We start from the raw sequence: 24,050 nt of genomic DNA, 5'->3' as shown, positions 1-24,050 counted from the left end.
CTTGGGCTCCTTACCTTAGGAAAGACATTTGAATTGTTGGGAATGGTTCAGAGATGTTATTAAAATAGTACCTTGGTTGCAGTTAACATATATTTACCACTGTGTTTGAATCAACATGAACTGAAGAGGTCAAAGAACAAACAAAACCTTAAAGAAACTATAGTAACCAGTTTCAGCATCTTGCTAACCTCAAATGTACAGGATTTAGAAGAAAATTCAGAGCAAAAATAGGACTATATAACTATCTTCAAGCTATAGATGAAGCATTGTAATGGGAAATAGAAATATCTAACTGTTATACTTAATTATAACAGACAGCCATAATATTTTTTTACATCATTTTGTATGTTTATAACACTGTTATATTATCCACATGCAGATTTTTCCTGTGCAAGCCAAATACACCTTCATGTTCCTTTAAAGATAAACATTCTACTTTAAATGTAAGAGGTCCTCATGTCAGTACAAATGAGAATTCCCAGTATGTGCCTTAAAATAAATACCACACCATCATATCGTACATTTCATAATGAATGCCCATTGCATACTACTCCATTTAAATACAGGACTCATAAGCTTAGCATATTAATCCAACCTTCATGTGTGGGAATTTTTCTATTATTTTGTCTTTTACGTGATTTCAGTGTGTGTATTTTTCAGTTGTGTTTTATAGGTTCTTGTATGGTATTTATGAACTTTGAAGTTATGTTTATTATAGGATTGTGGTAAAGGCCCTCTGATTACATTTGTCAAACAAGAGTGTACAGATAAAATGTGAAGAAATGTATGATATATTTATTCTACACATCATGGCATGAGATAGTATAGAACTTGGTGATTGTTTTAACTTTATCATTCAGACAATTCAGTCTTATTATCTAGCTGATCCCTTAAATACCTATGTCATGTTCTCTCATTGTATACCATATACTACACACTTTAATTATAGTTGAGGAAGCAAATAAATTTTGTGAGTTCAATGTTTTAAATGTTACAAAATGGTGAAATATGTTATCTGTAAATGTGGTTCATTGAAAAAATAACAAGAAAAATATTTTATTTAAATATTGAGTAAGTTGAAATTATTACTGTTTATAACATTCTTATTAACACTATTTATTTACTATTACTACAAGTTGTAACGTTTTATTCTTACATTACTTTTATTTGACATTTTTTGTTTGTAAAGGCACAAAAACAAATTTGAGATAGAAGCACAGCTGAATATGGATCATGTGCTGCAGGTAGGAGCTATTTCTGTGCCTCTTTTTTTGTCATGTTTAACAAACTAATATTTGATATCATTTTTGCTTATAGTATGTGAGAAAATTTATCCTGAAATAAAATTACAGGTTTTAGCATTTTGAACTTTGGCCATAAGAAACATTTAACCCAGGGTTTGAATGTACTAGTTGCTGGGACATATTTGAACAAGAAACAACACATCACAATTCTAAGCATGATTTTTCTGTTTTGAATTATTAATTTAACTTAGAGCTTAAAGTTTGAAATTTACTATATTCAGGAACATATTTGTCAGTAAAAGAACCTGCTACTTTCTTATTGGTGATGCACATCTATAAAACAACACTGAATTATTGAGACATTTTCTAAACAAGACATTGAATTATTATTATTATCTAGATAAGCTTTGACCTTCTTTTATGAGATTTATTTACATGTTTTTTCTCCATATAAACTACATAAAAAGACTTCCTCAGAAATTTAACTGAACCACGTTTTTGTAAGTTTGCAACTTATTAGTTAAACATTGTAACAGGAGCAAACAGTGCACTTTTGAAAGATTCTGTAAGTCTTTAATATTTGGACAATGCTCTAAAAGGTTCTATTGTAATGTTGTCACAGTCCCCTTGTAAAGTATTGTGCCAAATCTTTATTTTTGTTGCATTTTATATAGCTCATCAGTAATTTTTTGATAAAGCTTTGATTCTAGAGAAACAAATATTGGTAACGTATTGGCACATAAGAATAGCAATTATACTCTTTTTTTTCCTGCTGTAAATTTAAAGAAATAATACATATTGTAATGAATGTACTTTAACATACATAAAAGTAGAATGTAATAACATAATTTTCTTATTTTAAAATTGGATAACATTTTCAAAACTTAATGATCTATCAACTTCATTTTGCTGTTGTATTCCTTGTTTTATTATACATTATAACTTTATTAATTAATTTACTTACATTGGCAAAAGTAAATTCCAGATGTGTGTGTGGTTATATCTCAAGCAGTAGTGAGAAATTTCAAAACCATGTCATTTTGTTTATTTACTTTAAAAGAAATTTAACACCTTGTTCATCTTTATAATTATTGAATTGGTTTGGAATCAAATCAGATATTTAAACTGTTGTTCTAAGAAAAATGTTTTGTTCTAAACTGTTATTCTTTTTAATTTTTATTTATTTGATATTAAATATCCTGAGACCTTTATTAAAAAGTACAAACAGGAAAATTACCTTGAATATATAGAAAATATTTCAATTTTATAAATCAAATTCACCTATTGAAGATTTATATTGTTTGTTAAAGGTGTTTTGGTATCATTTTCATTTAACTATGTACTTTTATAAAATCTGTTTTGAATTACCTCACAAATATGTTAAAATATTAAAAACATTTTATGCCATAATATCATAAAACTTAAAAACCTCTTTTATAATGTAAAGTAAATTGTTTTTAAAACACTTGAGAAATGCAAGAAGAGTGAAATTATTTCATTGCTACCATTTAGCCTTAGATGTTTTGATATGTTATCTCCCATAAAAATTTATACTTTTTTGTGGTATTGCTTGCATCTTTGGCACAAGTTTGCTTTAAAAGGCACAGTGCTGCACTGATATGCGGATCATTGTTCCAAATACCATTAGTACTAGTCTGCATACTTTGAAGACTGAAAAGTTAAATTCTCTATATTCCAGATAAATATAAAATAACTATAATTTGACCAACTTTTAACCTTTGTGGCTTCATTGGGGTCATTACATAAGTGTGTTAACACTGATGAAGGTGCAAGTTTTTGGTGTCATCACTCTATCTATCAAGCTGCAAATAATGTAAAAATGAAGTTATGCCATTCCACTGTAACTTTATATTGGTTGTGGTTATCATGTGACATGAGTATTTTCATGTTCACAATTATATTAATGTAATGTATTTAACCGTCTATATTTATGATATACTTGTAATGCATGAGGATTTTGTTTTAGAATTGCAATACATATATCTGGGGTTTTACATCTTGTTTTCAGTTATAATATTTAGCAAAATCTTACAATTGGTTATATAATTATAATAAAAGTCTTCAAATGAGATTGTGGTCATTAATTGTAGAGGATCTGAAAACTGAATTCAGTCCTAAACTTTGAATAAAAATGATGCAATTGATTTTATAAACCTAACCAACATTGAATGAAAGACAGTGATCCCAAGCATAGAGTATATATAGTAAATTGATATCTTGACAGTAAAGAGGTCAATGGAACACTTGCACAGCATAACTTATTCACCTTTTTCTGATATTTTCTGGCATTGTTTGTACCATCAATAAATTCATCATCTATTTGTCATTACCAATTCTTTGTTGTATTCCTGGCATACTTTCCTAATTATTTACATTATAATGCATTTGTAAAATATTAATTTATTTAAATTCACACAACAGTGAAACAAAGTGACATTTGATGTTGTGTTTGTATTAAAGAATACTTTTAGTTAATTTTTTTACACTTGCATGAGATTGCAAATATACTAAATAACAGTGTGACTGTATATAATCTGGTTTATAGTTTTATTCAGTTTGTAAGTTGACCCATCATGAGTGGATCATGTAAAAACTGTTTGATCACTCTCTTTTCCCATCTGTTATAAGTTCTTGAATAAGAGATTTAACATTTTCTAAATATTCAGTTCAAGGTGTTTATTCATGAACTGTAAAATGTTTTCTTCATAAAAATCTTTAGGGATTTTTGCATTTTACATTTCCTGTTATGTATGTATGTACTTACTGAAATACACAAATATTCATGTGTTATGTAAACTTATTTTTAGATACCCTATTAGAAAGATTGTCACTTCATGTGATTTATTTTTATTCATTAATTTTGCTCTTTGGTTATTAAAAAATAAATTGAATATTGCTGAAATTGTTATTATATTTATATTTTCTGTAGCTGTTTCTACAGTTTTTCTCATGCATACAAGCAGAAATACTATTTATTTCAACAGGGAATGTTCAAACAAATCTACATTTGACAGTAAAAAACAAACAGGTATAATAGATACACATCACTGAAAAATATGATCATTTCCAAAAATGTTACCTTATTATGGGTCAGACATGGCCAGGTGGGTTAAGACTTTTGACTTGTAATCCTAGGGTTACGGGTTCAAATCCTCTTCACACCAAACATGCTTACCCTTTCAGCCATGGGGGCATAATGATGTGATGGTCAATCCCACTATTCATTGGTAAAAGAGTAGCCCAAGAGTTGGCGGTGGATGGCGATGACTAGCTACTTTCCCTCTAGCCTTACACTGCTAAATTAGGGATGGCTAGTGCAGATAGCCCTCAAGTAGCTTTGCACAAAATTCAAAAAACAAACAATACCTTATTACTTATAACTTTATGTCCTAAAAGTTCTGTTGTAAATTTAAGGAACATGTACAAATAATTTAGATTAAATTTTATTCAGTTCTAGAAATAGTCATCAATGATACAGGTGTTTTTTTACACTTTCAGGTCCTTACCTTGTGCATGAAATTATTGTTTAATTTTATTTCTAGAGTCGCACAATACGTGAATTTGATGAGAGGTTTACAACTAAAATATTTGGATTTGAGTGTGTAGACCATTATTACACTCAAGCAACACTTAGAGGAAGGCTTGACACAATAAAAACTCCTACACTGTGTGTGAATGCTGCAGATGACATGTTTGCTCCATTTAAAGGTAGGAAACAAAAGTTTTATATTTTAATTAGTCTGTATTATTCGTAGATAATGGGTTGGGTCCACACACAGTTTTAGAACTCAATATTATTGCACAAAAGTAATTGATTTGAGTTGGCATTTGTGTAATGGCATTATTCCATTTTACAGTGAACATAATGTTCAATCCAATTATTAAATGCCACTGGGAATTTTCTCTCATTTGTAGAATGTTTGATGATATTTATAATGGAGAACAAAACTAATTAGGTAGACTTGTTTGAAATATGACCCATCATTCTTCATTGCATAAAATTCAAGAACTATCAATAAATGTTAGATTAATTTCTTATTTTAAAATGTTCTCTGTGAATTATAAGAATTAAATACTTATGAAGCTAAAGAAAGAATTGCGGACATGTTTTTAAATTTTTTATTAATATTTGAAATGTATCAAAACTTTATCTTCAAAGCTTTGCAACAGAAAGTTATTTTTATTACTTACACTTTGTATTCTGTGAAAAAATGTTTTATGCAGTTTATTAAGATTTTAGCTGTCAATTTGTTCTACAGAATTACTCATTATAATGTTTGTGTATATGTAGGTTATCAGAATATTTCATCAGTATTCATTGAGGAATACATTTGTGTACAGTAACATTTCTGTTTATGCCTGTTACTTTAGCCTATATAAGTACGGTTGCACATCATGATGGTGTAGAGTTATAATACAACTATAAGTGTTGTAGATATTTTTATTAGCAAATATTATTCCATGTATGAAGTGTCTTGTTTGTGTAATTAGAATCTACAAGTAGTTATTTAAAAGTATAACCTGACGATCTCAGAAAGAAACAAAACTTATGTAAACCTGAAACATTTTCAACAGCATGATCGATCTCTGTATATATTCCTGTTAACTTCTAATATATATCCTCACACACTACAGCTATTACTTTACTACCAGGGTTTCTTCCTTTTCCATTTTAAGCATTGGCTTTGCAACAGTTTTTTGTACCCCACTTAATTACCCTTGGCAATATTTGTCTCATGGCACTCTCCACTAACATGAATGAGCCCTCTGTACTGGTACTGTATATAAACACCTCGTTCGGATAACAATATCATTTCTTTTCAATGAAGCATTCAGTAACAGGTTTCTCTGTACTATGATCATTAGAAGATATTTTAAGCATTCTTCATGTTACTTAGTTGATTTGAGTAAAAGAAAAAAATTTCATTTCACAAGCTGATATAAAGACATGAATTCACAGATTATTATTTCCAGTATGGAGGCAAATCTGGTCTCTGTTATTCCACCTCTGATATCAAATGTCACTCAACAATCAGGAAAGGAGGATTTCTCTTGGTTGAACCTGTTAGCGATCTTATTCTTAGTGAGATGGAGACATATATTAACAAATCTGTGATAGTCCTTCAGTTGGACTCTAAAGCTACAGTTGAAGGGAATTCTTGACATTGTTGATGGACTTCAGATTCACATTTTCCTGTGTGTTTTTTTTTTAGTCTTTTGGCTTTTCAGTCATCCTCTTGGACAGTGGTGAGTTTATGGACTAATAGTTATGGGGTTAGGTTCCCTTGGGTAAACATGGCAGATGGCCCAATATTGCTTGCTCTAAAAAATTTATGTCACAACATACTGTTTCAATCAATAGTAACAAACACAGTCTTTAAATGATCTTTGCAAAATGAAAGGGAGGTTACTTTGAGATAAGCTGTCTTTGACTTGTTTTCTTCTATTGGTTCTTCAAGTGTGTAATGTTTTGAGATTTTTCCTGGTTGTGTTTATACCTGCACCTTATTTGATGGCACCATACATGGATTTTGTGGTTCCTGTTAGAAGGTTCCTTTTTTTAATCTTGTAAAGGGATAATTATGCCTTATCCAACATGTTGGAACTTTGTGATTTGGTGTACCACTATCAGATGGAAGCATTTTCTAACTATCAAATAATGCATTCTTCTCCCTAAATTTCAGGATTTTATGGTAGAGTTTATTAATCTGATTGGACAGAGTAAGACCACAAACTTGTAACTCTGAAATTTGGTATTTTTTTTCCTTTTATTGATTTTGTTTTTAGACTTTTAGGATCACTATCCTCATTTGATGAGCTGGATCCATTGTCAGTACACAGGATGGTTCAATTTACAGCTTCTACATTCCTTTTTGTTTTTGGAGTCTCATATTTTATCATCTCTTATGGAGGATTGTAGTTCTGTCCCTATTTTTGGGTCCCATTCCTCAGACATCAACCCCTCAGTATATTAGTAACCAGAATAGATTCTGTCTATATTTAAGGGTTTCACTGCTCAGTTGGATTGCCATCAGCATTGGTGGTTATTGTAAACCTTCAGAGTCTGGGGGGGGGACTTGACTCCAAGAACATCTGAATATGTGGTGCCCTTAATCATAGATGCAGGAACTCTGTCAGTTCTTGAGACAGGATTAGTAATTCTGTTTTCATTTTCCCCATTATTAGCCACCCAACTTATTGGAGGTTTCTATCTCCACAGATTATTGGATTTGGAGTTTTCAGGCTATCAGAGTTTGGTCAGTCAAAGGGTAGAGAGAGAGTCATGCTGGTTCTTCTGAGGTTTTATGCTGTTTTGTCTCTGGGGCTATGCAGGCAGGAGACTAATGTCCAACTATCGATATCTCTTATCTTTATCAGTACCTAAATTCTCCAAGGTTCACAAGCTACTCATTTCCCAATCTGAGTTGATTGTTTTTACTGGATTTATCAATGTCCAAGTTTGTTGTATTCACTTCGTATCTGCTCTTTGTTATAATGGTGGAAATCTCTACCATTTTACCATTTTTTGTGAACAAGGGTTTTTCTCCTCAAACTGTCATCGCCTCCACATGATTTCTCCCTCATATTGTACAGACACCATTCCATAGATGACTACTTACTGTTGGCACCATTTTTTCAATTGTCTGCATATCTCATCCTGATTTTACTTTTAGAAACAACTAAAGCAGGTGTTTCTTATTCAGGGCTGAAACCTCTATTTTTGCTCCATTTTATATATCATCAGTTTGGATATCTCTTAATTTTCATTTTATCTCTCACTTAGGCTCTGCTGACTCCTGTCCAGGTCAACACTATAATAATACACCACACTTTTACTCACTTCTTTTTCCACTGCATAGATAATTCTCTCTCTTTTGGGAATTTGGACATCACTTGTATCCTTCCTTTCTTCGGGATGAAAGCACACAAGTTCCTTTAATTGGTTTTTATGTGACTTAGAGTTCATACACATTAATTCATGGGTTTCCCCAGTTTTCTTAGTTGGGATCATTCTTTAATCTCAAGAGGTTGTTGAGTTGGGAAACTATTATGATATAGGTTACTTTGCTGCCATCTTGTCAAGAGTTCCATCTCTTCACAAATGCATTGCTTTAGGAATGGAGTGCATAATACCAACAGTCAGAAATTTCAGAGTCTATGCATGCTTGATGAGGATTCCCTACACTTATGTTTCAGCTCTTCTTGCTCTTCCACAGGTAATGCCTTATGGTCTTGGGTTTATCAAGGAGAAAATTGTCAGTTTTTCACTGACACATTTTCTTTCTGTTTTGTGTTTTTGATCAAGGAGGCACTTGGTCCAAGGTTCCTTATTTTTGCCTTTTGGAGTTTCTTTCTTGAGGCCATTTTTATCTTATACTCTTACTAGCTTTCCTTGTTTCACAGTTGATGTCTGTGATAGCAGGTCACTTGTCTTAATCCCATCAGTTTCTTCCAATAGCATGGATGCTGCATTGCAAGGTTCTGTTGGAGTTGCTTTCATTGCATCACCCAACTAATGGCTCTCAATCTCCAGTCACTTATCTTCAGGCTTTGGCAATAGATGCATTCCTTCAGGACAGGAAGGTATTCCAACTTTAAAACCTTCTCTCCACTTCATATGTCACCCAGAGTACTAAATATGATTTTTTCAACCCATTATCAGGTCCTTTTGGTAGCAACAGATTGACTATTACGTCCTAGTTTCTGCTTCTGTAGCTCCTTTCAATTTATCCAACTCAAGTGAAAAAGTGAGAACATTATCTGAATCATGTGTTCTCAAGAAGATACCTAAGAAGATCGAAATGTTATTCTGTACTTTATTTTAAGTAAAGTGTTAATACCATACCAGCTGTCTTGAGAATACATTTTTCCTTCAGATGGATTTCTTGTCATCACAAATTACCATAATGAGGTGCTTATATCAGTACTAGGACAGAGGGTGCATTGATGTAGGTGAGAATATCATAAGATAAATATTGCAGTAACAACTTAGTGGGGGGTGAAAGACTAGAGGAAGAGAGAAAAAAATTAGACCAGTGCTCATATTAGCAAAGGAAGAAGCCCTAGAATTCAAGTTATAGCTATAAAGGTGAGAGGAGGTAAGGATTGTTGGGAATACATTTTCAGTTTAGGAAAATATTAACCTCAATAATGGATCATGTGACTAATTTTGGTATGATAAGATATATGCACAAGTTATACTCAACATATGTACAGTATAAACAACAAATTTATTTAGGTTTGATAGTTACTTTCTGAAATGTTAAAAATACTAAAAAGTAGAAAAACAACAGAAGACAAACTATTTAGTGCATAAAAAGTGTTTCATCACTAAAACCAAAACTTTTATCTAATTTTAAAAGTTAATGGTCTTAATGTTGATTATGTAATAGGTGTAATGTATGTTTTAAGTTATTAAATATTGAATATATTAAACTTTCTTCCTTAATTACACATTTAGTAACACTGTTTGAAATTATTTTTTTCTGTTAATATGTGTATGTGTGTATTCTTTTAAAGATATATAAGCTAATTTGGATACCTCTTTTTTTCCTTGTAGCCTTGCCACATGAAGAAGCAGCACAAAGCAGTCATGTAGCTATGGTGATTACTTCTCGTGGTGGGCATATAGGGTTTATGGAAGGATTACTTCCAGCTGTTCCTTTTTTCTCTGAGCGTCTTTTTGAACAGTATCTGACAAGTCTTATACAAGTTGTAAAATACAGTACACTAAGCGAATTCTTATGCAATGCTGAATAAATATATCAATGGTGTTCAAATTTTAATTAATGTGGCACTTAATTTTGCTTACTTGTATTAGCTCCTTCCAAAAATTCCATCCGGACAAGTGAAACAAATGAAGAGTAACAGTGAGTTTTCATGTATTTCTCAACTCTTTGTCCACTGCTTTGTTTTTATTGTTTTAAAGGTTGTATACTTGAAGTTGTTTCTTTATATTATATTATATAATGCTAATTTCTACCATTGAACCTATTAAATATGAGTTAATTTTTTATTTTAGTATATGAATTATCTTTCCTATTTGTTAGAAAGTAAGATATTAACAAAAAAATATATATATATTCAAGGAAATGTTATCCATAAAATGTCTAGTTTAGAAATTAGCTGTTGCATTTTTAGAAAGTATATTTATGATACCATAAGGTTTATTTTAGGTTATTTTTTATCATTTGGATCATGCACTTCATTGATCAGTAAAGCATGTTAGAAAAATGTAGAAAAACCAGTATAGAATGTTCAGAAAATCCTTATCAGTGTGTGTACATAAAATGACAGTTACATGAAACAGTAAGCATAGTGGAGTGATAAAAACTTAGTAATTTTGAAATAAAGTATAATTACTTCTGCAATTATATTGTAGGTAAAATATATATTCAGTATGTATTTGTATTTATATTAAATAAATTAAGATATATGCATAGCTATAATATGGTTTTCATTTTTACATGCTGTTACTTAGAATGTATGTCAAGTTTATATAGTTTGGAAGATAGCCCTGAAAATAATAAGAAAATGAATTTTATTTTTATATTTGCCAAATATTGCAGATTAAGTATGCCAACTGTAATATTAAAAATAAAAGTATCTATAATGGTGTTAGTTAAATACTGAGTTAGTGGTTTCATCCAAGTATTGATCTTGCAATGTTTTATATGACATTACTTCACATATTTTAACATCTGTCCTTACAGAAGAATGAAGCACTATAACTTAAAACTTGTGATCTTCAGATTACTATCTGTAATTCTTGCTTTTAGCATTCATAAGGTGTTTGCGTATGTGAATGTGAAATTTACATGACAGATACAGAAGAGAAAAGAACCTTGTCTTATTACAGTGTTTCCTATATTGTAAAATATTATTTAAAAAGGAGAATTAGAAACACTCAGTAAAGATGAAACTATTGAAAACAACATTTAATAAAAAAATTTTCTTACCACCTAATAATTTTTTGTCACTAATTTTCCCCAGTGTAACTTTTACTTTGCATTTTTAATGTTAGTTGTTGAATGTAAAGTGAGTTTTAAACTATTAACTTGTATCAGCATGTACATTTTTCAAAGTATTTTGATGTGGAAATGGTTTGTGTTATGCAATTATCCATGAATTACCTACAGTTTATGGAAAGTAGTGCATTGAAAATATCAGTTATTAATTCCATTAATAGGTTAAAATACATACTAAATTTATTATGCATTGCTTTATATAATTGTATTCAGTAAATTTAGAATGTAAGTGATTTGGTAGTTTACCTCAGCTCTTTCTCAATATTATAGTAATACAATTAATTGTATGTTTAAATGGTTACTAATTCTATAGTTCCATAATTTTTTAATGATTTAGAAGTTCACTTTTTTTTTCATATTCTCTTCCTTCCTTTTCTCTTTGGTTTTTATCAATACTGTTTATTCATTTATGACCCCATTCCATTAAAGTTCAATATTTCTATTAAATGTTATTACCTAATCTTTTCAAGTTCCTTATCTACAGTTCAGTTATGAACACTTAAAAGCTTTTACAGATTTTACACTTGTTTATAAATATATTTCCAAGCAAACAATTCATTTGAATTTTAGTGCCATTGCTTAATCACTAATAAGTAATCTTGAAGCACAGTTGCACTCATAGTACTACATTACTTACCTTCATTAAGAGTTCATGTGCCCAGTTGAAGAAACAAATGGATTTCTAATCATTATAAGTAGTGTAGTTTGCTTTAGTATAAGTGTCATATTTTGATTGGTGTAAGTAATGGAGTTTGATCATTATCTTTAATTAGCTGTGCATGGCACCAGATGTGTATGTAGATAGTTTGTTTTGATTAAAAATTAATATTAATTTGTTGACAGTTAATTCTTTTTGTATTTTAATTAAGTTTGGAGTTTTCAAAAATTAAACTCCAAATGCAGATTTCATAATAGAACCATAGAAGTATGCATAATTTCTAAGTGATCCTATTATTGAATATAGCACAGAAAGATATATATTTGATTTTAGATTCCATTTCTCACATGTCTTTTGTAAAAATTATATCACATATTTATAAGAGTATCACTATTTTGAAGGCTTCACTTTATGGACTGATTGTAGATGGCTAACAATATCTTGAACTTTATAAAACAAAGCTGTACTACCATCTTCTGTTTCTATCAGTGTATGGCAGAATATGGCTGGTATAATACTTTACTATATTTAAGCAATTTTTTTGATGAACTTTGATTTTTCTAAAGCTATTCCAAAAAAAAGTGTAATATGGCACGTGAAACCATTTTTTTTCAGTCTGTTGTTAATAGTAGAAAGTATAATAACTTATATAAAGACACCTGTATTCAAGCATGTGAAGTAGTAGAGCTTCTGGAATGTTTTTTTCTTAATATACTGTGGCAAACTGACATTGTTTCTTCAGCTCATATTTTGGGGTTACCTAATGAAAATTGTTGGTAAATCATATTGCTTTTTTTTGGAATGAAAGAGCAGAATTTCATTACCACAGAATAATTTTTAAAAAGATTTATTGTTACTAAAGAAGAACTTACACGAAAGTCGTATAGAAAACTTTGCTTCCAGCTTTATGAAGTATGACCAATTACATGTACATAGAGTGCAACCCTAAATAGTCTTTACAGATTATAATGAACTGTCTGTTTTTTTCTCTTTTTCATAATAATAGTGTAAATAGACAAATAAAGATCTACAAAATTAATAAGGAACTATATATTGATTTTATATATATATATATATATATATTATTATTATTATTATTATTATTATTATGGGTTCATAGTAGAAAGTATTGTATCTCTTTTTTCATGGTATATGTAATAGCTTAGAATAATGTGAGACATTTATAATGATTTATTCTCATGTTTAATATATGCACATGTATCTTCATTCCTTGTAAACATAGTCTTTGATCATTGCTGTGTTTGCTACACAGAAAATGAAGGGAAAATATGGTTTGGAGTACAGAAATATTCTTAAATTCACCAAAGTAAGTACATCAGCTTGAAGTTTATATATATAGACACACTCACTGAGAGAAAGCTCATAACTGTATGAAAGTCCCATAATAGATAATTAAGTTTATTTTATTTAATCCATAACATTTTAAGGTAATCTATTTCAAAGAAAAATCTTTGAGACTAAAAATAGCTGTAAATAGTAAAGTTGCAAGAGAGACAGAGAGAGGTAAAAATTTCTTTGATTTTTAACTACTTTCTCTGAGATAAGCAACTGAAAGAATGTGTTTTCATTGATATAACATTTTTTTTCAGTTTTTAAAACAACAATAAAATCATGGAAGTCAACTTAGTAACTTTAAACCTTACATTTAGTGGTATTAAAGTTATAGTTCTTATTTTAAAAAAATTATCTCTTATTCATTAGTATTTTCAAAAATATTATATAATTTGTAAAAAATAACTTCAAGTAAATTATACCTACCTTATTAAAAGTCTTGTTAGAAATTTTTAAGTGATAAAGATTAACCAATGTATTAATCAAAGTTGCAATGTTTGTAGGACCTGTTAGGGTGTGCACAGTCTTTGAAATTAGCAATCAACATTACAATTTTTTAGCATAAGTATATAGCACATAAATAACACCTGCAGTTTTTCTGGTGATTCTCAATCTAAATGTAGTTATTTTTAGTCAGATACAAAACTAATATGACCTGTCATTTCTTCCTTTTTGTAGATTAAGTTATATTCTTCTCAAACCTTTGACTTTATAGCCAGTCACTAATCTTTATGCACAAATGATCTCTAAAGCACATAATAGTAGTTTATAGAAATATGGCTTTGAAAAAAATAATAATTATTATTATTATGAAGTGATAAAACATTGATAAGCTTCACCCTTATATAAATCTACACATTGCAAAATTATTAAATCAATAAATACAGTTTATTTGGCATGAGAATATCCTTTCAAATAGAATACATAATTTCAAAAAAAATATTGCTTAGCTCATTTCTTTGATTTACCCCTGTTAGAAAATATTAATATGTACTAATGCAGTATACTCATTTTTATGTTCTATTCATGAATTTTATAATTGTTTTGCTCTAGATATGTCCTACATTTTAGATTCTTTTCAACATTTTGCAATATCGCCCTGATAGCATACAAGATACATGTGTAAAAACACCAGTATTTCCCCCAAAAATCCTATCAGATTTCAGCATGTTTATTTTTAAGCCTCATTTTTTATACAGAAGAAAATTTGTTTGTCAGGTGAACTAGTAATATGTAGCATTTTTTATTTGTTAAGAGAGAAAAAAAAAGTTTTATAGAGATACTTTTATTGTTGACCCTAATATTGAAAAAAGAGAATTTATGCAATATACAAAACCAATGTAGGTGTCAGTGAGCTTTTGGTGATTATTATTTCAATGATCTAAAATGGGAAATATTGATTTGAAGTGTTAATGGCTATAATTTGGGTCCAATTGTATAATTTAATCATACGATTCAGGACCAATACTCTTGACTTTAATTTTCAAGTACTTATCCACGTTGGTTTTGTTAAATCTTATGTAACAATAAATTATAAGAATAACTTTGTAAAATTAACATTCTGAAGCTAAATTATTTTTTACAAGAAGTAGCAGTGAGGCAATTTATTCTTTAAATCATCTCCCTACAAATCTACATATTTTGTGTACTGATAATATTTTTGTTACACTTAGAGCTATAATAATATTATCTTAGGAAAGGATGTCACTGTCACCAAATTACCAAACACAAGTTTATCAAATTAAATACACATGTTTATTCCTAACTTTACCCACTTCACTGTTATGCTGTATTGACATCTAGTTAAGAAAATTAGTGGGACCAGAAAATCAGTATTTTTAATTTAAATCATTATGCACCAGTACCTGATTTTATGTGGCTTCAACTAAACATGTTATAAGAACTTTAAATCTTTTTTATTTCCATGAATTGCACATGTGCTGTTTTGAAAAAGGTATGTCTATGAAAATTATAACAATGTACTTTATTTATTATGTATCTTGCCTAAGTCGTGCTATTAAAATGTTAATAACTGAATTAAAAGCCAAGACTACTGTTCTTACTAACTTATCTGGGAGTTCTTTGAGTTGTAGTAGTTTTATTAAAAGAAAAGGATTTTAGGAATAGAGAAAAAGTCAAACAGCCTGATGTTATAAATTTTTTAAACTTGACTAAAAAATGCTTTTCTTCTTTTGTACTTTTACAATTTTCAATTAACTTTATTTATTTTATTAAACATTTCTTCAAAAATATAAAAATGTATGTGTCATAATATTTTCCATTTTACAGGGTGTTTGGAAAGTCACTGTGCACTTATATTTATTAACAGACATGTTTCAATATAGAATACAGGAGGTAAATATGAATGACAATTATAAACAATGTTGAAAGTGACCCCTGTTGGCATCAATACAGGCCTGGATCCTTCTTATTTTGTTTCTAAACACTGCTATCAGTTGCTGGCTTGAAATAAACTGAATGAATGGTCACAAAACTGCACAGTGACTTTCCGAACACCCTGTAGTTTACTTTATCTAAAACATCTGTTAATGTATGTTTAACTTAAAAGGAAATATCCTCGCAACATGACTTTCATTACACTATACAGGTTTCATGTATTATTTTAAGAATGATATTCATTAGTCTTGACAATACAATTGTTCACATACTCTGTTGCAATTTCAAATGAATTATATGTATATTGTAAGTTCCTAATATAAACTCTTGTTTTTCTACAGCTATGTAGAAATAAATAATACTAGTGTACTTTTAAGTTTAAAAGATACTGGTACAAAGCACAACAAAAATCCACTTTTGTTAGATTTTTGTTAGGTTGGAATACTAATAGAAAGATTAATGACTGATGAAAATTTTATGAAATTATGTTGTTCATCTGAGAAGCATGTTTCAAGATTTTGACTAATAACGTGTGTGTGTGTGTATATGCACATGCACATGCACACACAGGTACCCTTCAAAAATTATTGAAAGTGTTTCACTGGGGTGATATAAAAACACATTAAATAGTCTATAATTACAACATTCTTAAAAACAACAGGTACCTATTGAAAGTGCAAATATATTTTTTCTTTTGTATATAACTGTTACTTAAGAAAATTATGGAATTTAAGTTTTTGTAACGAATTAGTGGCATTTACAGTTAGACACCCAAACTGGAAACTAAGTGAAGCAGTTGTTTAAATTGATTGCTATAAAATTAACTTATTTTTTCAACTACCTTATTTTAAAGCAAACTTCTCTATAATTAATTTTTTTTATACTGTTGATCTAAATATTAAAATAAAATTAAAGTAAAAATCTTAATAATGAAGAATCAAATAACCAATATTTATCAAAGTTGACAAATTTAATATTTTGTTGTACAATTCAATGAAAATGTGTTTGAATTTTAAATGTTTTTACATTTATTTTAATTAACAGAAAAGATTATAACTTCTTATTAGTGGTGTGCCCCTGATGAGAGGAAAGTTTTCAGACTGACATTGCCAAAATATGGCTTTGCTATAAAAAGGAAATGCATATTAATAGGATGAGTTTCACTGTAGCTTGATATCTGGACTGATTTCCTTATAACATTTAAGCAGCTGTCATTTTTATATTTCTTGAGTGAATATCTTCTGTTTTGAGTATTCCATTAATGAATTCCATTGTGTAATTTTATGTTTCTAGGAAGAATTGCATAGTGCGATTACACAATTAAAAACACTAAAGTATGCTTAAGTGCCAGCTACTCCTTCACTAGAAAGTATATACAAAGTACCATATTACCTCATATGAAATACACAGTAGCTCCAAGGAGTTTTTTCTTTGTTCCTTTATAATAAGCAACATTAACATCAGTATTAAAACTTTAATTAAAATAAAGTACAAAATGTTTCGACCTTCTTAGATTATCTTCAGGTTAACTTCAAGTAGGTTTCTCATCATCACAAACAACATTAACATCATATGATTCAAAGTTTATTGTATGGGAATATTTTAGTTTTATGTCTTTTACATTCTCTTACATTACAGTATTGTATAGCTTAATTTCATGCATGTGATTACATGATATGTAAATTTATTACTCCTTCAGCAGATTTGAAGTCTTCATAAATGGCACTTAATGATTCAAAGTGATGTGACAGTGTTTTATAAAATGCTATCTTCTACAATAGATCTTTGCAGGTTTGTCATTATTAGAAATTTCATTAATGTATTTTATAAAACTTCTATGCCAGAACACTGTGGCATGTAAGTGGTTACCAAAACCAGTTATGACATAGTAACTGTACTTTTTTGGTAAAGTATGACTTGTATAATAATCAACTGAATATCTGTGGAATTTTAGTTTAAATACAACCTCAGTCAAGTATATTAACAATGCCTGTGAATTTATAATGTGCTTTTCTATCTTGTGATGGTCTTCAGATGCCAGTAGTAAGTTTGTCTCAGGAAATTAAAGTCCAGTAATAAAGTAAACTCTCCAATTTGTTAATAAAATGTTTGTAAGGAATGGTTTGTTATCATTAAATGGTGTTTATTTGTTATATTTAGTTTACTTAGAACGTAAGATTATTTTCTGATACAGGTCAGTGGTAACTTGGATTAATGCCAAACAACAATAAAGGTTTTAGATTATTGAAATTTGAAGAAGAATCATTAAAGATTTAAGTTATCTGTGTGGAAGTAATTGTAATTGTCATGCTTGTAGAATTTGTAATCATTATTGCAAAAAACATTAACAGTTTGAATATAAACATATCAAAGATGACATCGAATGTAAACCAAGTATTAACCTTTATCATGTGAATTGATTTATTATAGGTGGAACTGTTTATCTATATTAATCTGGATAATTATTTATCAATGTGTTTTTGAAAAATAAAAGTTTAAAAACTGCAGTAGTACCAGTGATGCATCTGTTTTTTTTATTCAGTTATGTTTGAAATTAGCAGTTGAACAATGAGTGCAGATGTTTATCTACATTGAAGCCATTTCAGGAATTGCTTTAATTCAAGTTGTTTTTCATTATTAATTGTTATTTTTGTTTTAAGTACAAAGCTACACATTTATGATCTGCATTCTGTCCATTGATTGGAGTTGAATCCTGGATTTCAATGCTGTATGTCTATAAGCTTACTGCTGACCTACCCATAACATTTGGTGTTAGTAGTGTTTTTGTTTCCATAAATTTCATAAAATTTTAAAGTGACAAAAAGAAATTTATTAGCTCATCAAGCATGTTCCTTCCAGCTCCCAACCCCTTACTACTCTTGTAGCACTTTATACCTCCTTGTCCCATTGTTTTCACTGCCAAACACAAGTGTGATGGATCTATATTATCAATACCCTTAATAATCTTAAACACTTCAACCTTCTGATCCTTTTTCTCTCTGGAGAAAACAAGTTTAGAGATGTTATTCTCTCCGCATAGGACAATCCTACCATCACAGGTATCATCCTAATAGCTCTTTTCTGGACCATCTCCAACAGTTCAATGCTCTTCTTGAGGAGTGGAGCCAAAATTGTACACAGTACTATAAATGAGGCCTTACAAATTATCTATATAAGTTTGTGTTTGTAATAAATCATTTTTACTCTTTAACTGTCTGTTAAATAAACTTTTTCTTGTTGTTCAGCAACACATTATGATTTATGGTTCTCCTAAAAGTTGTGGTATACTTGGGTGTTACACCATCCATTTATAAAGTTTGTTTTACATAATACTTTGCCCCTCAAGTTGGTCAGCAGTAAGTCCATAAACTTATAATGCTAAATTCTAGGGTTTGTTCACCCATGATGGATAGTGTACAGCTAGCCTATTGTGTGGTTTTGTACAAAAAAAAAACAACCAATGTGTTTTTTTAATTGATGTAAAAATTGTAAGTAGATATGTAACTTTGTTTCTTATGTAAATTTACTGTTTAAAATACCAGAAGTTTATTTAAAGTCATAAGATTTTTAATGATAATAACAACTTTGTACATAATAGTGATTCTTCCATTGTAGTCTGAATCATGTAGTATACAGTGGTTTTTAGTTATCTGATGCTTTTCAATATCTTCACACCAAAGATATTTCTTAAAACCAATTTTTGTTTTGTATAAAATTTATATTTCTCTATATTTATAAAAGTAGTAAAATGTGGTATCATTCTGTTTAGATACTTTGTTCAAATTATCTGAATTATTGTATGCTGTGATTTTATGTTTGTCATTTTACCATATAATGGCTCCAATAAAAATGTTAAAAATAAACTCACATTTGTTTAGTGTTGTTTAGTTCTCAAATTACAGATTTTTTTCTTCTTACACTGGTTAGTATTTGTGATACATGAGAAATTACTTTTTATATTTGATGAATACGTGTGTTTGTATATTGATACCATGTTTATTACATAATAGTATAAAATATTATACAGCTAACATCTCAGAACTAACTTACTTTTATTACAAATTAAACGTACAAAGAAATAAACTACTCTTTTAAAGAAATAAATACAGATATATAATAAAGTTAGAGCTCATGAATTTTTCAATGCTAACAGGTCAAACTTGTTTTAATACAAAACCTTAAATCATATTCTTTGCTGGTTTTGAACAAACTAGTAAATTTACTTTTGCAAGATTAAAGTTGCAAAACTGAATATTTCATTTAAGACAACTTGATCATATTTGTTTTCCTATGAAATTGTTAGATGCACTACTGATGTTGCATGAGTTAATTACATGGCTTTACCAAGTATTTGAATATTCTGACCGAAATTCCTTACTGCTTGAAAATTTCTCTAATTTCTTTTTAAAGTATACTATATAATATACGTGTGCTAAACACATTTATATTGCCACATAAGTACATAATTATCATATTCTAAATAAGTGTGTATGCATATAGTGCACTATAAAGCTGTCTGGTAATTAGCTATACTAATTCCTTGCTAGCTTATGACTTGCTAATACAGCATCATCTGTGAGCCAAACATTCCAGTATATTTGACATTACAAAGAATAATCACAGGATATATTTAGAAAAGAAAAAAAAAGAGGCCAATCCACTGCAGTCTGGATTATCATTCGTGCTGCATAAATCATAAAACTGACTGGTGCATGACAAATACAATGGATAAAGGCATTTACTGATCTAACCAGTTAACAACATCTGTATCTATCCATTATTGTCATCTTTGAATTGGGGGGGCCCAAACAATTACTACACATCCAATGGAACAATAATTTTTTCACAGGCCATATTATTTCTTATACTTTTAAATTATATAATTCCTTTACTGTACACCTGGGGGGCTTTCTGACCAAAAAATGTGGTTCTGTGTTCAAATGTGATATAAATTTGCACATATTTGTATACAATGAGTCTCAAGTATTTTTTCATGTAAATTTCTGCCCAGATTGATCATAATATTCCACTTGAAAGTGTGAAAAATAAGGTTTGAAAAGTTATTTTAGCTTTTGGATGTATAAGATTCCATAGCAACATTCAGTCAAAACTGCATTATTTATGGCTACATCTTATAACTATTCAGATGTTACACCTTGCATGTATTGTTTTGCAGTTTAATTGCACAAATGTAGGAACTTATTTACTTCCAAGTACAGCAAGCTATCAATTTAGAGTAAACTAAAAATCAACCTAGTGATGAGTATAGTGAATTAGGTATAGTTTTCTTACATCCTGGCTTATAAAGGTTAAACTAAATATTTAATTGGTTGTGTACCCTTGCTTATAATGATATATTTGGCTGTAAATCCCACATCTTTTGAGGTGAAGTTGGCCACAATTTTATTTTAAAGTATAAAATGCCAAAAAGAAACTCCAACTAATACTGTTGCTGAATGTAACAGCCTGTTATTTCTCTTAACAATGTAAAGATGTTAATCAGATCCCCAATAGCTCTTGTTTTTTCAAGAGGAAACAAATTCATAAATCCTAACCTATCCTCATATGATAACCTTTCCATACCATGCATCATCCTAATAGCTTTCTTCAGAACTGTTTCCAACAATTCCTTTGTGAGGCAAGGAGCTTAAGACTGATCAATATTTTTATAACTTCTTTAGATTTGAATTCAACGTTTCTGTAGATAAAACATAAAATACTATTCGTCCTAGCAACAGCCCATTGCTTAGATGGGTTAAGAGACCGATCAACCAGAAAACCAAGATCTTTTTTCTTTCATAAAATAATAGAGGTTACTCCAATCAAGTCTGTGTTTATAATTCAAATACTGAGATCCCTCATGTTGTAGTTATGTTATAATAGAAAATACATCAACCATAATCCATATCCTTTTGTAAAGCAGTAGCAAAGGTAGTATCCTTCTCACAGCTAGTAATACCCAAAACTTGGAAAGAAAGGAACATCACTTCCTTCAGTAATTTTACAGATCAGTGACTGCTCTAACTGTTCATACTTGAGCAGATATCATGTGATATCCTGTTAATATCTTGTTTAGTGAAACTTTGATTAATAACTCTGTAAACAAGGAACACTACTTCATTTCAATCACTGGATCTTTGAACTAATATAGTTCTGTCGTGTCTACAGTGTCCCATGCCTATAAAACAGTTCTGAATGTCAGGGATCATACACCAGTGCTACATCCAGTTACTTTTTGATTGTTCACTTGTAGCCTGCACCAGATCTTGGCTGTTGTGCTCCATGTGAGGGCAACTTGGGAGTAGAGAACTCCCCAGATGGTCTCAGACTTGAAAGGTGCCAATGTGTGCCAACAATCCTTAATTGTCTCTGCTTCCTTAAACTCTCTCATCTTTGCTGATCTGATGGTTAGGGTGCTTGACTTGCAATTCACGGGTTCAAATTCCTGTAACTAAATATGTTTGTTCTTTCAGTTGTGGAGGTGTTATTATGTTTCAATCAATCCCATTATTCATTGACAAAAGAGTAACCCAAGAATGGGTGGTGGGTGGTGTTGACTAGCTGTTTTTACAGTAAAAATGTTTCGGTGTTTAAACCAACATTCAAAGTTTAACAATGTATTTAAATTCTGGAATTGATTATAGTTACTTATTCATGTAAATATTAATCCATGTTAATTTTAGAGATTACTTATGTATGGCTAAACAAAATCTATGGAATATTTTGTACAAAATATTTGCATTAGCTTAGGAATATGTGGGGAAATAACGATCAAAGATATTTATATATATAGAGAGAGTGAGAGGTGTGCATGAGTGTATGTTAATTGTGGGATTGTTTGAATTTATTAATAAAGTTTAATTTTTCTTCTCTTGGTGCCCGGCTCGTTTTAATATTGTAACATTCTGTTCAGAAAAAAAATGTGTGTTTTTATAAGTATGCTCATGGAATTGGGAAAGAGTTTTTATTGTTCTTTTAAACTCATTTTCAAGTTACGTCCTGTTTGACATATGTAAAAGTTTGATTTGGTTTATTTTTAATTTCACGCATTGCTATACGAGGACTATCTGAGCTAAGCCGCCCCTAATTTAGCCCAAATCTTGGGTTACTTTTTACCAATGAATAATGTAGTTGACCATAACATTATAACGTCTCCCATGCTGCTGCCCCCTCGTGGCACAGCGGTGTGTCTGTAGACTCGCACTACTAAAAACCGGGTTTTGATACCCATGGTGGGCAGAGCACAAATAGCCCATTGCGTAGCTTTGTGCTTAATTCTGAACAAACAAACCTCCTGTGCTGAAAGGGCGAGAATGTTTGGCGTGACGGGGATTAAAACCAGCAATCATAAGATTGTGAGTCAAGCGCCCGAACCACCTGACCATGCCAGACCCCTATGTAGTAAGCTTCCTGGGGAGGTGGGTCCATTATAGAATTTTCTTAACGTGTATAATTTTTGTTCAGGGGTGACAAAAATCTAGAAGTTATGTTAGGGTTAAATTTATGTGCTAGTCTTTTCGAAGTTTCTTGTAGCGGTAAGCTAATATTTTCTATATATGAGATGGTATAAGTAGTTAAGTTTTCTTTGTTTTGTAGAGCGTTTGAGTTTATTTGTTAAACGCCTCTTGTCCGTGTTTTCTAAATCTATTAACAATTTTGTAACTACTTTAGTAGGTAACTGGTTAACATTAGCGAAACATTCAGTTAAGTGCGTAACTTCTTTATCGATGTTTTCTGAGGTGCATGTAAGGAATGTTACTTTAGGAGGCTTTATGATGGGTTATATGATTAGAAAACCAGTTTATGTAATTTCCGCTATATGTGTTTGTTCTATGAAATTTAGTGGTGAAACCTTGGGGAGGGGGGGTCGTGTGATTTTAACGTTTAAAAATTATCGTATAGTTGTTTTCATTTTCCGTTGTGAAATATGTTTTTATTGATTGTTTATCTTGACACGTAAAGCTACAAGAAACGTCTTCTAAATATCTAAGCCAAAATGCAGGATTATATATGAAAGTGACTATGACATCCTATTTTATGTGCTGTAAGCAAGTAAATGGGGCTAGTTTTAACATTTCAATTAGTGTTTCTGTTTTATTTTGATTTTCTTTTTGGGATCTTGTGAACTAATTTCTACAGTAAGTTGTATTGCTTCATGACAAGGGGTTTGAGGAAACAAAATTACGACACCAAAGCTAGACATAACGGCGTTACTGTAGGTGGGTGTGTGATCTCTGATAGCAAAGCCACATCGGGCTATCTGCTGAGTCCACCGAGGAGGATCAAACCCCTGAATTTAGCGTTGGACGTTATTGTCTAGATTATGTAAGTTTTGTAGAAGATGTGGTG

The 24,050-nt window shown here is 30.2% G+C and overlaps 1 protein-coding gene across 3 annotated transcripts in view; it reads left to right on the top strand.

Moving 5' to 3' along the window:
• Hydr1 (abhydrolase domain containing Hydr1) overlaps window positions 1–19,558 on the top strand; it is a 40,791-nt gene extending 21,233 nt beyond the window's left edge. For 2 of the 3 annotated variants that reach the window (XM_076505616.1, XM_076505615.1), the window contains exons 6-8: window positions 1,190–1,244; window positions 4,808–4,973; window positions 9,826–19,558. In XM_076505616.1, coding sequence (XP_076361731.1) covers window positions 1,190–1,244; window positions 4,808–4,973; window positions 9,826–10,025 — 421 coding nt within the window. In that variant the 3' untranslated portion in view covers window positions 10,026–19,558. The remainder of the gene's footprint in view (window positions 1–1,189; window positions 1,245–4,807; window positions 4,974–9,825) is intronic. The other variant, XR_013029199.1, reaches the window with a different exon arrangement.
• The last annotated feature ends 4,492 nt before the right edge of the window (window positions 19,559–24,050 follow it).

The sequence above is a fragment of the Tachypleus tridentatus genome, chromosome 6, assembly GCF_004210375.1.
Source record: "Tachypleus tridentatus isolate NWPU-2018 chromosome 6, ASM421037v1, whole genome shotgun sequence".
Lineage (NCBI taxonomy): Eukaryota > Metazoa > Arthropoda > Merostomata > Xiphosura > Limulidae > Tachypleus > Tachypleus tridentatus.
Note: the sequence above shows the minus strand (reverse complement) of the source record. Positions and strands in the feature narration are given on the sequence as shown.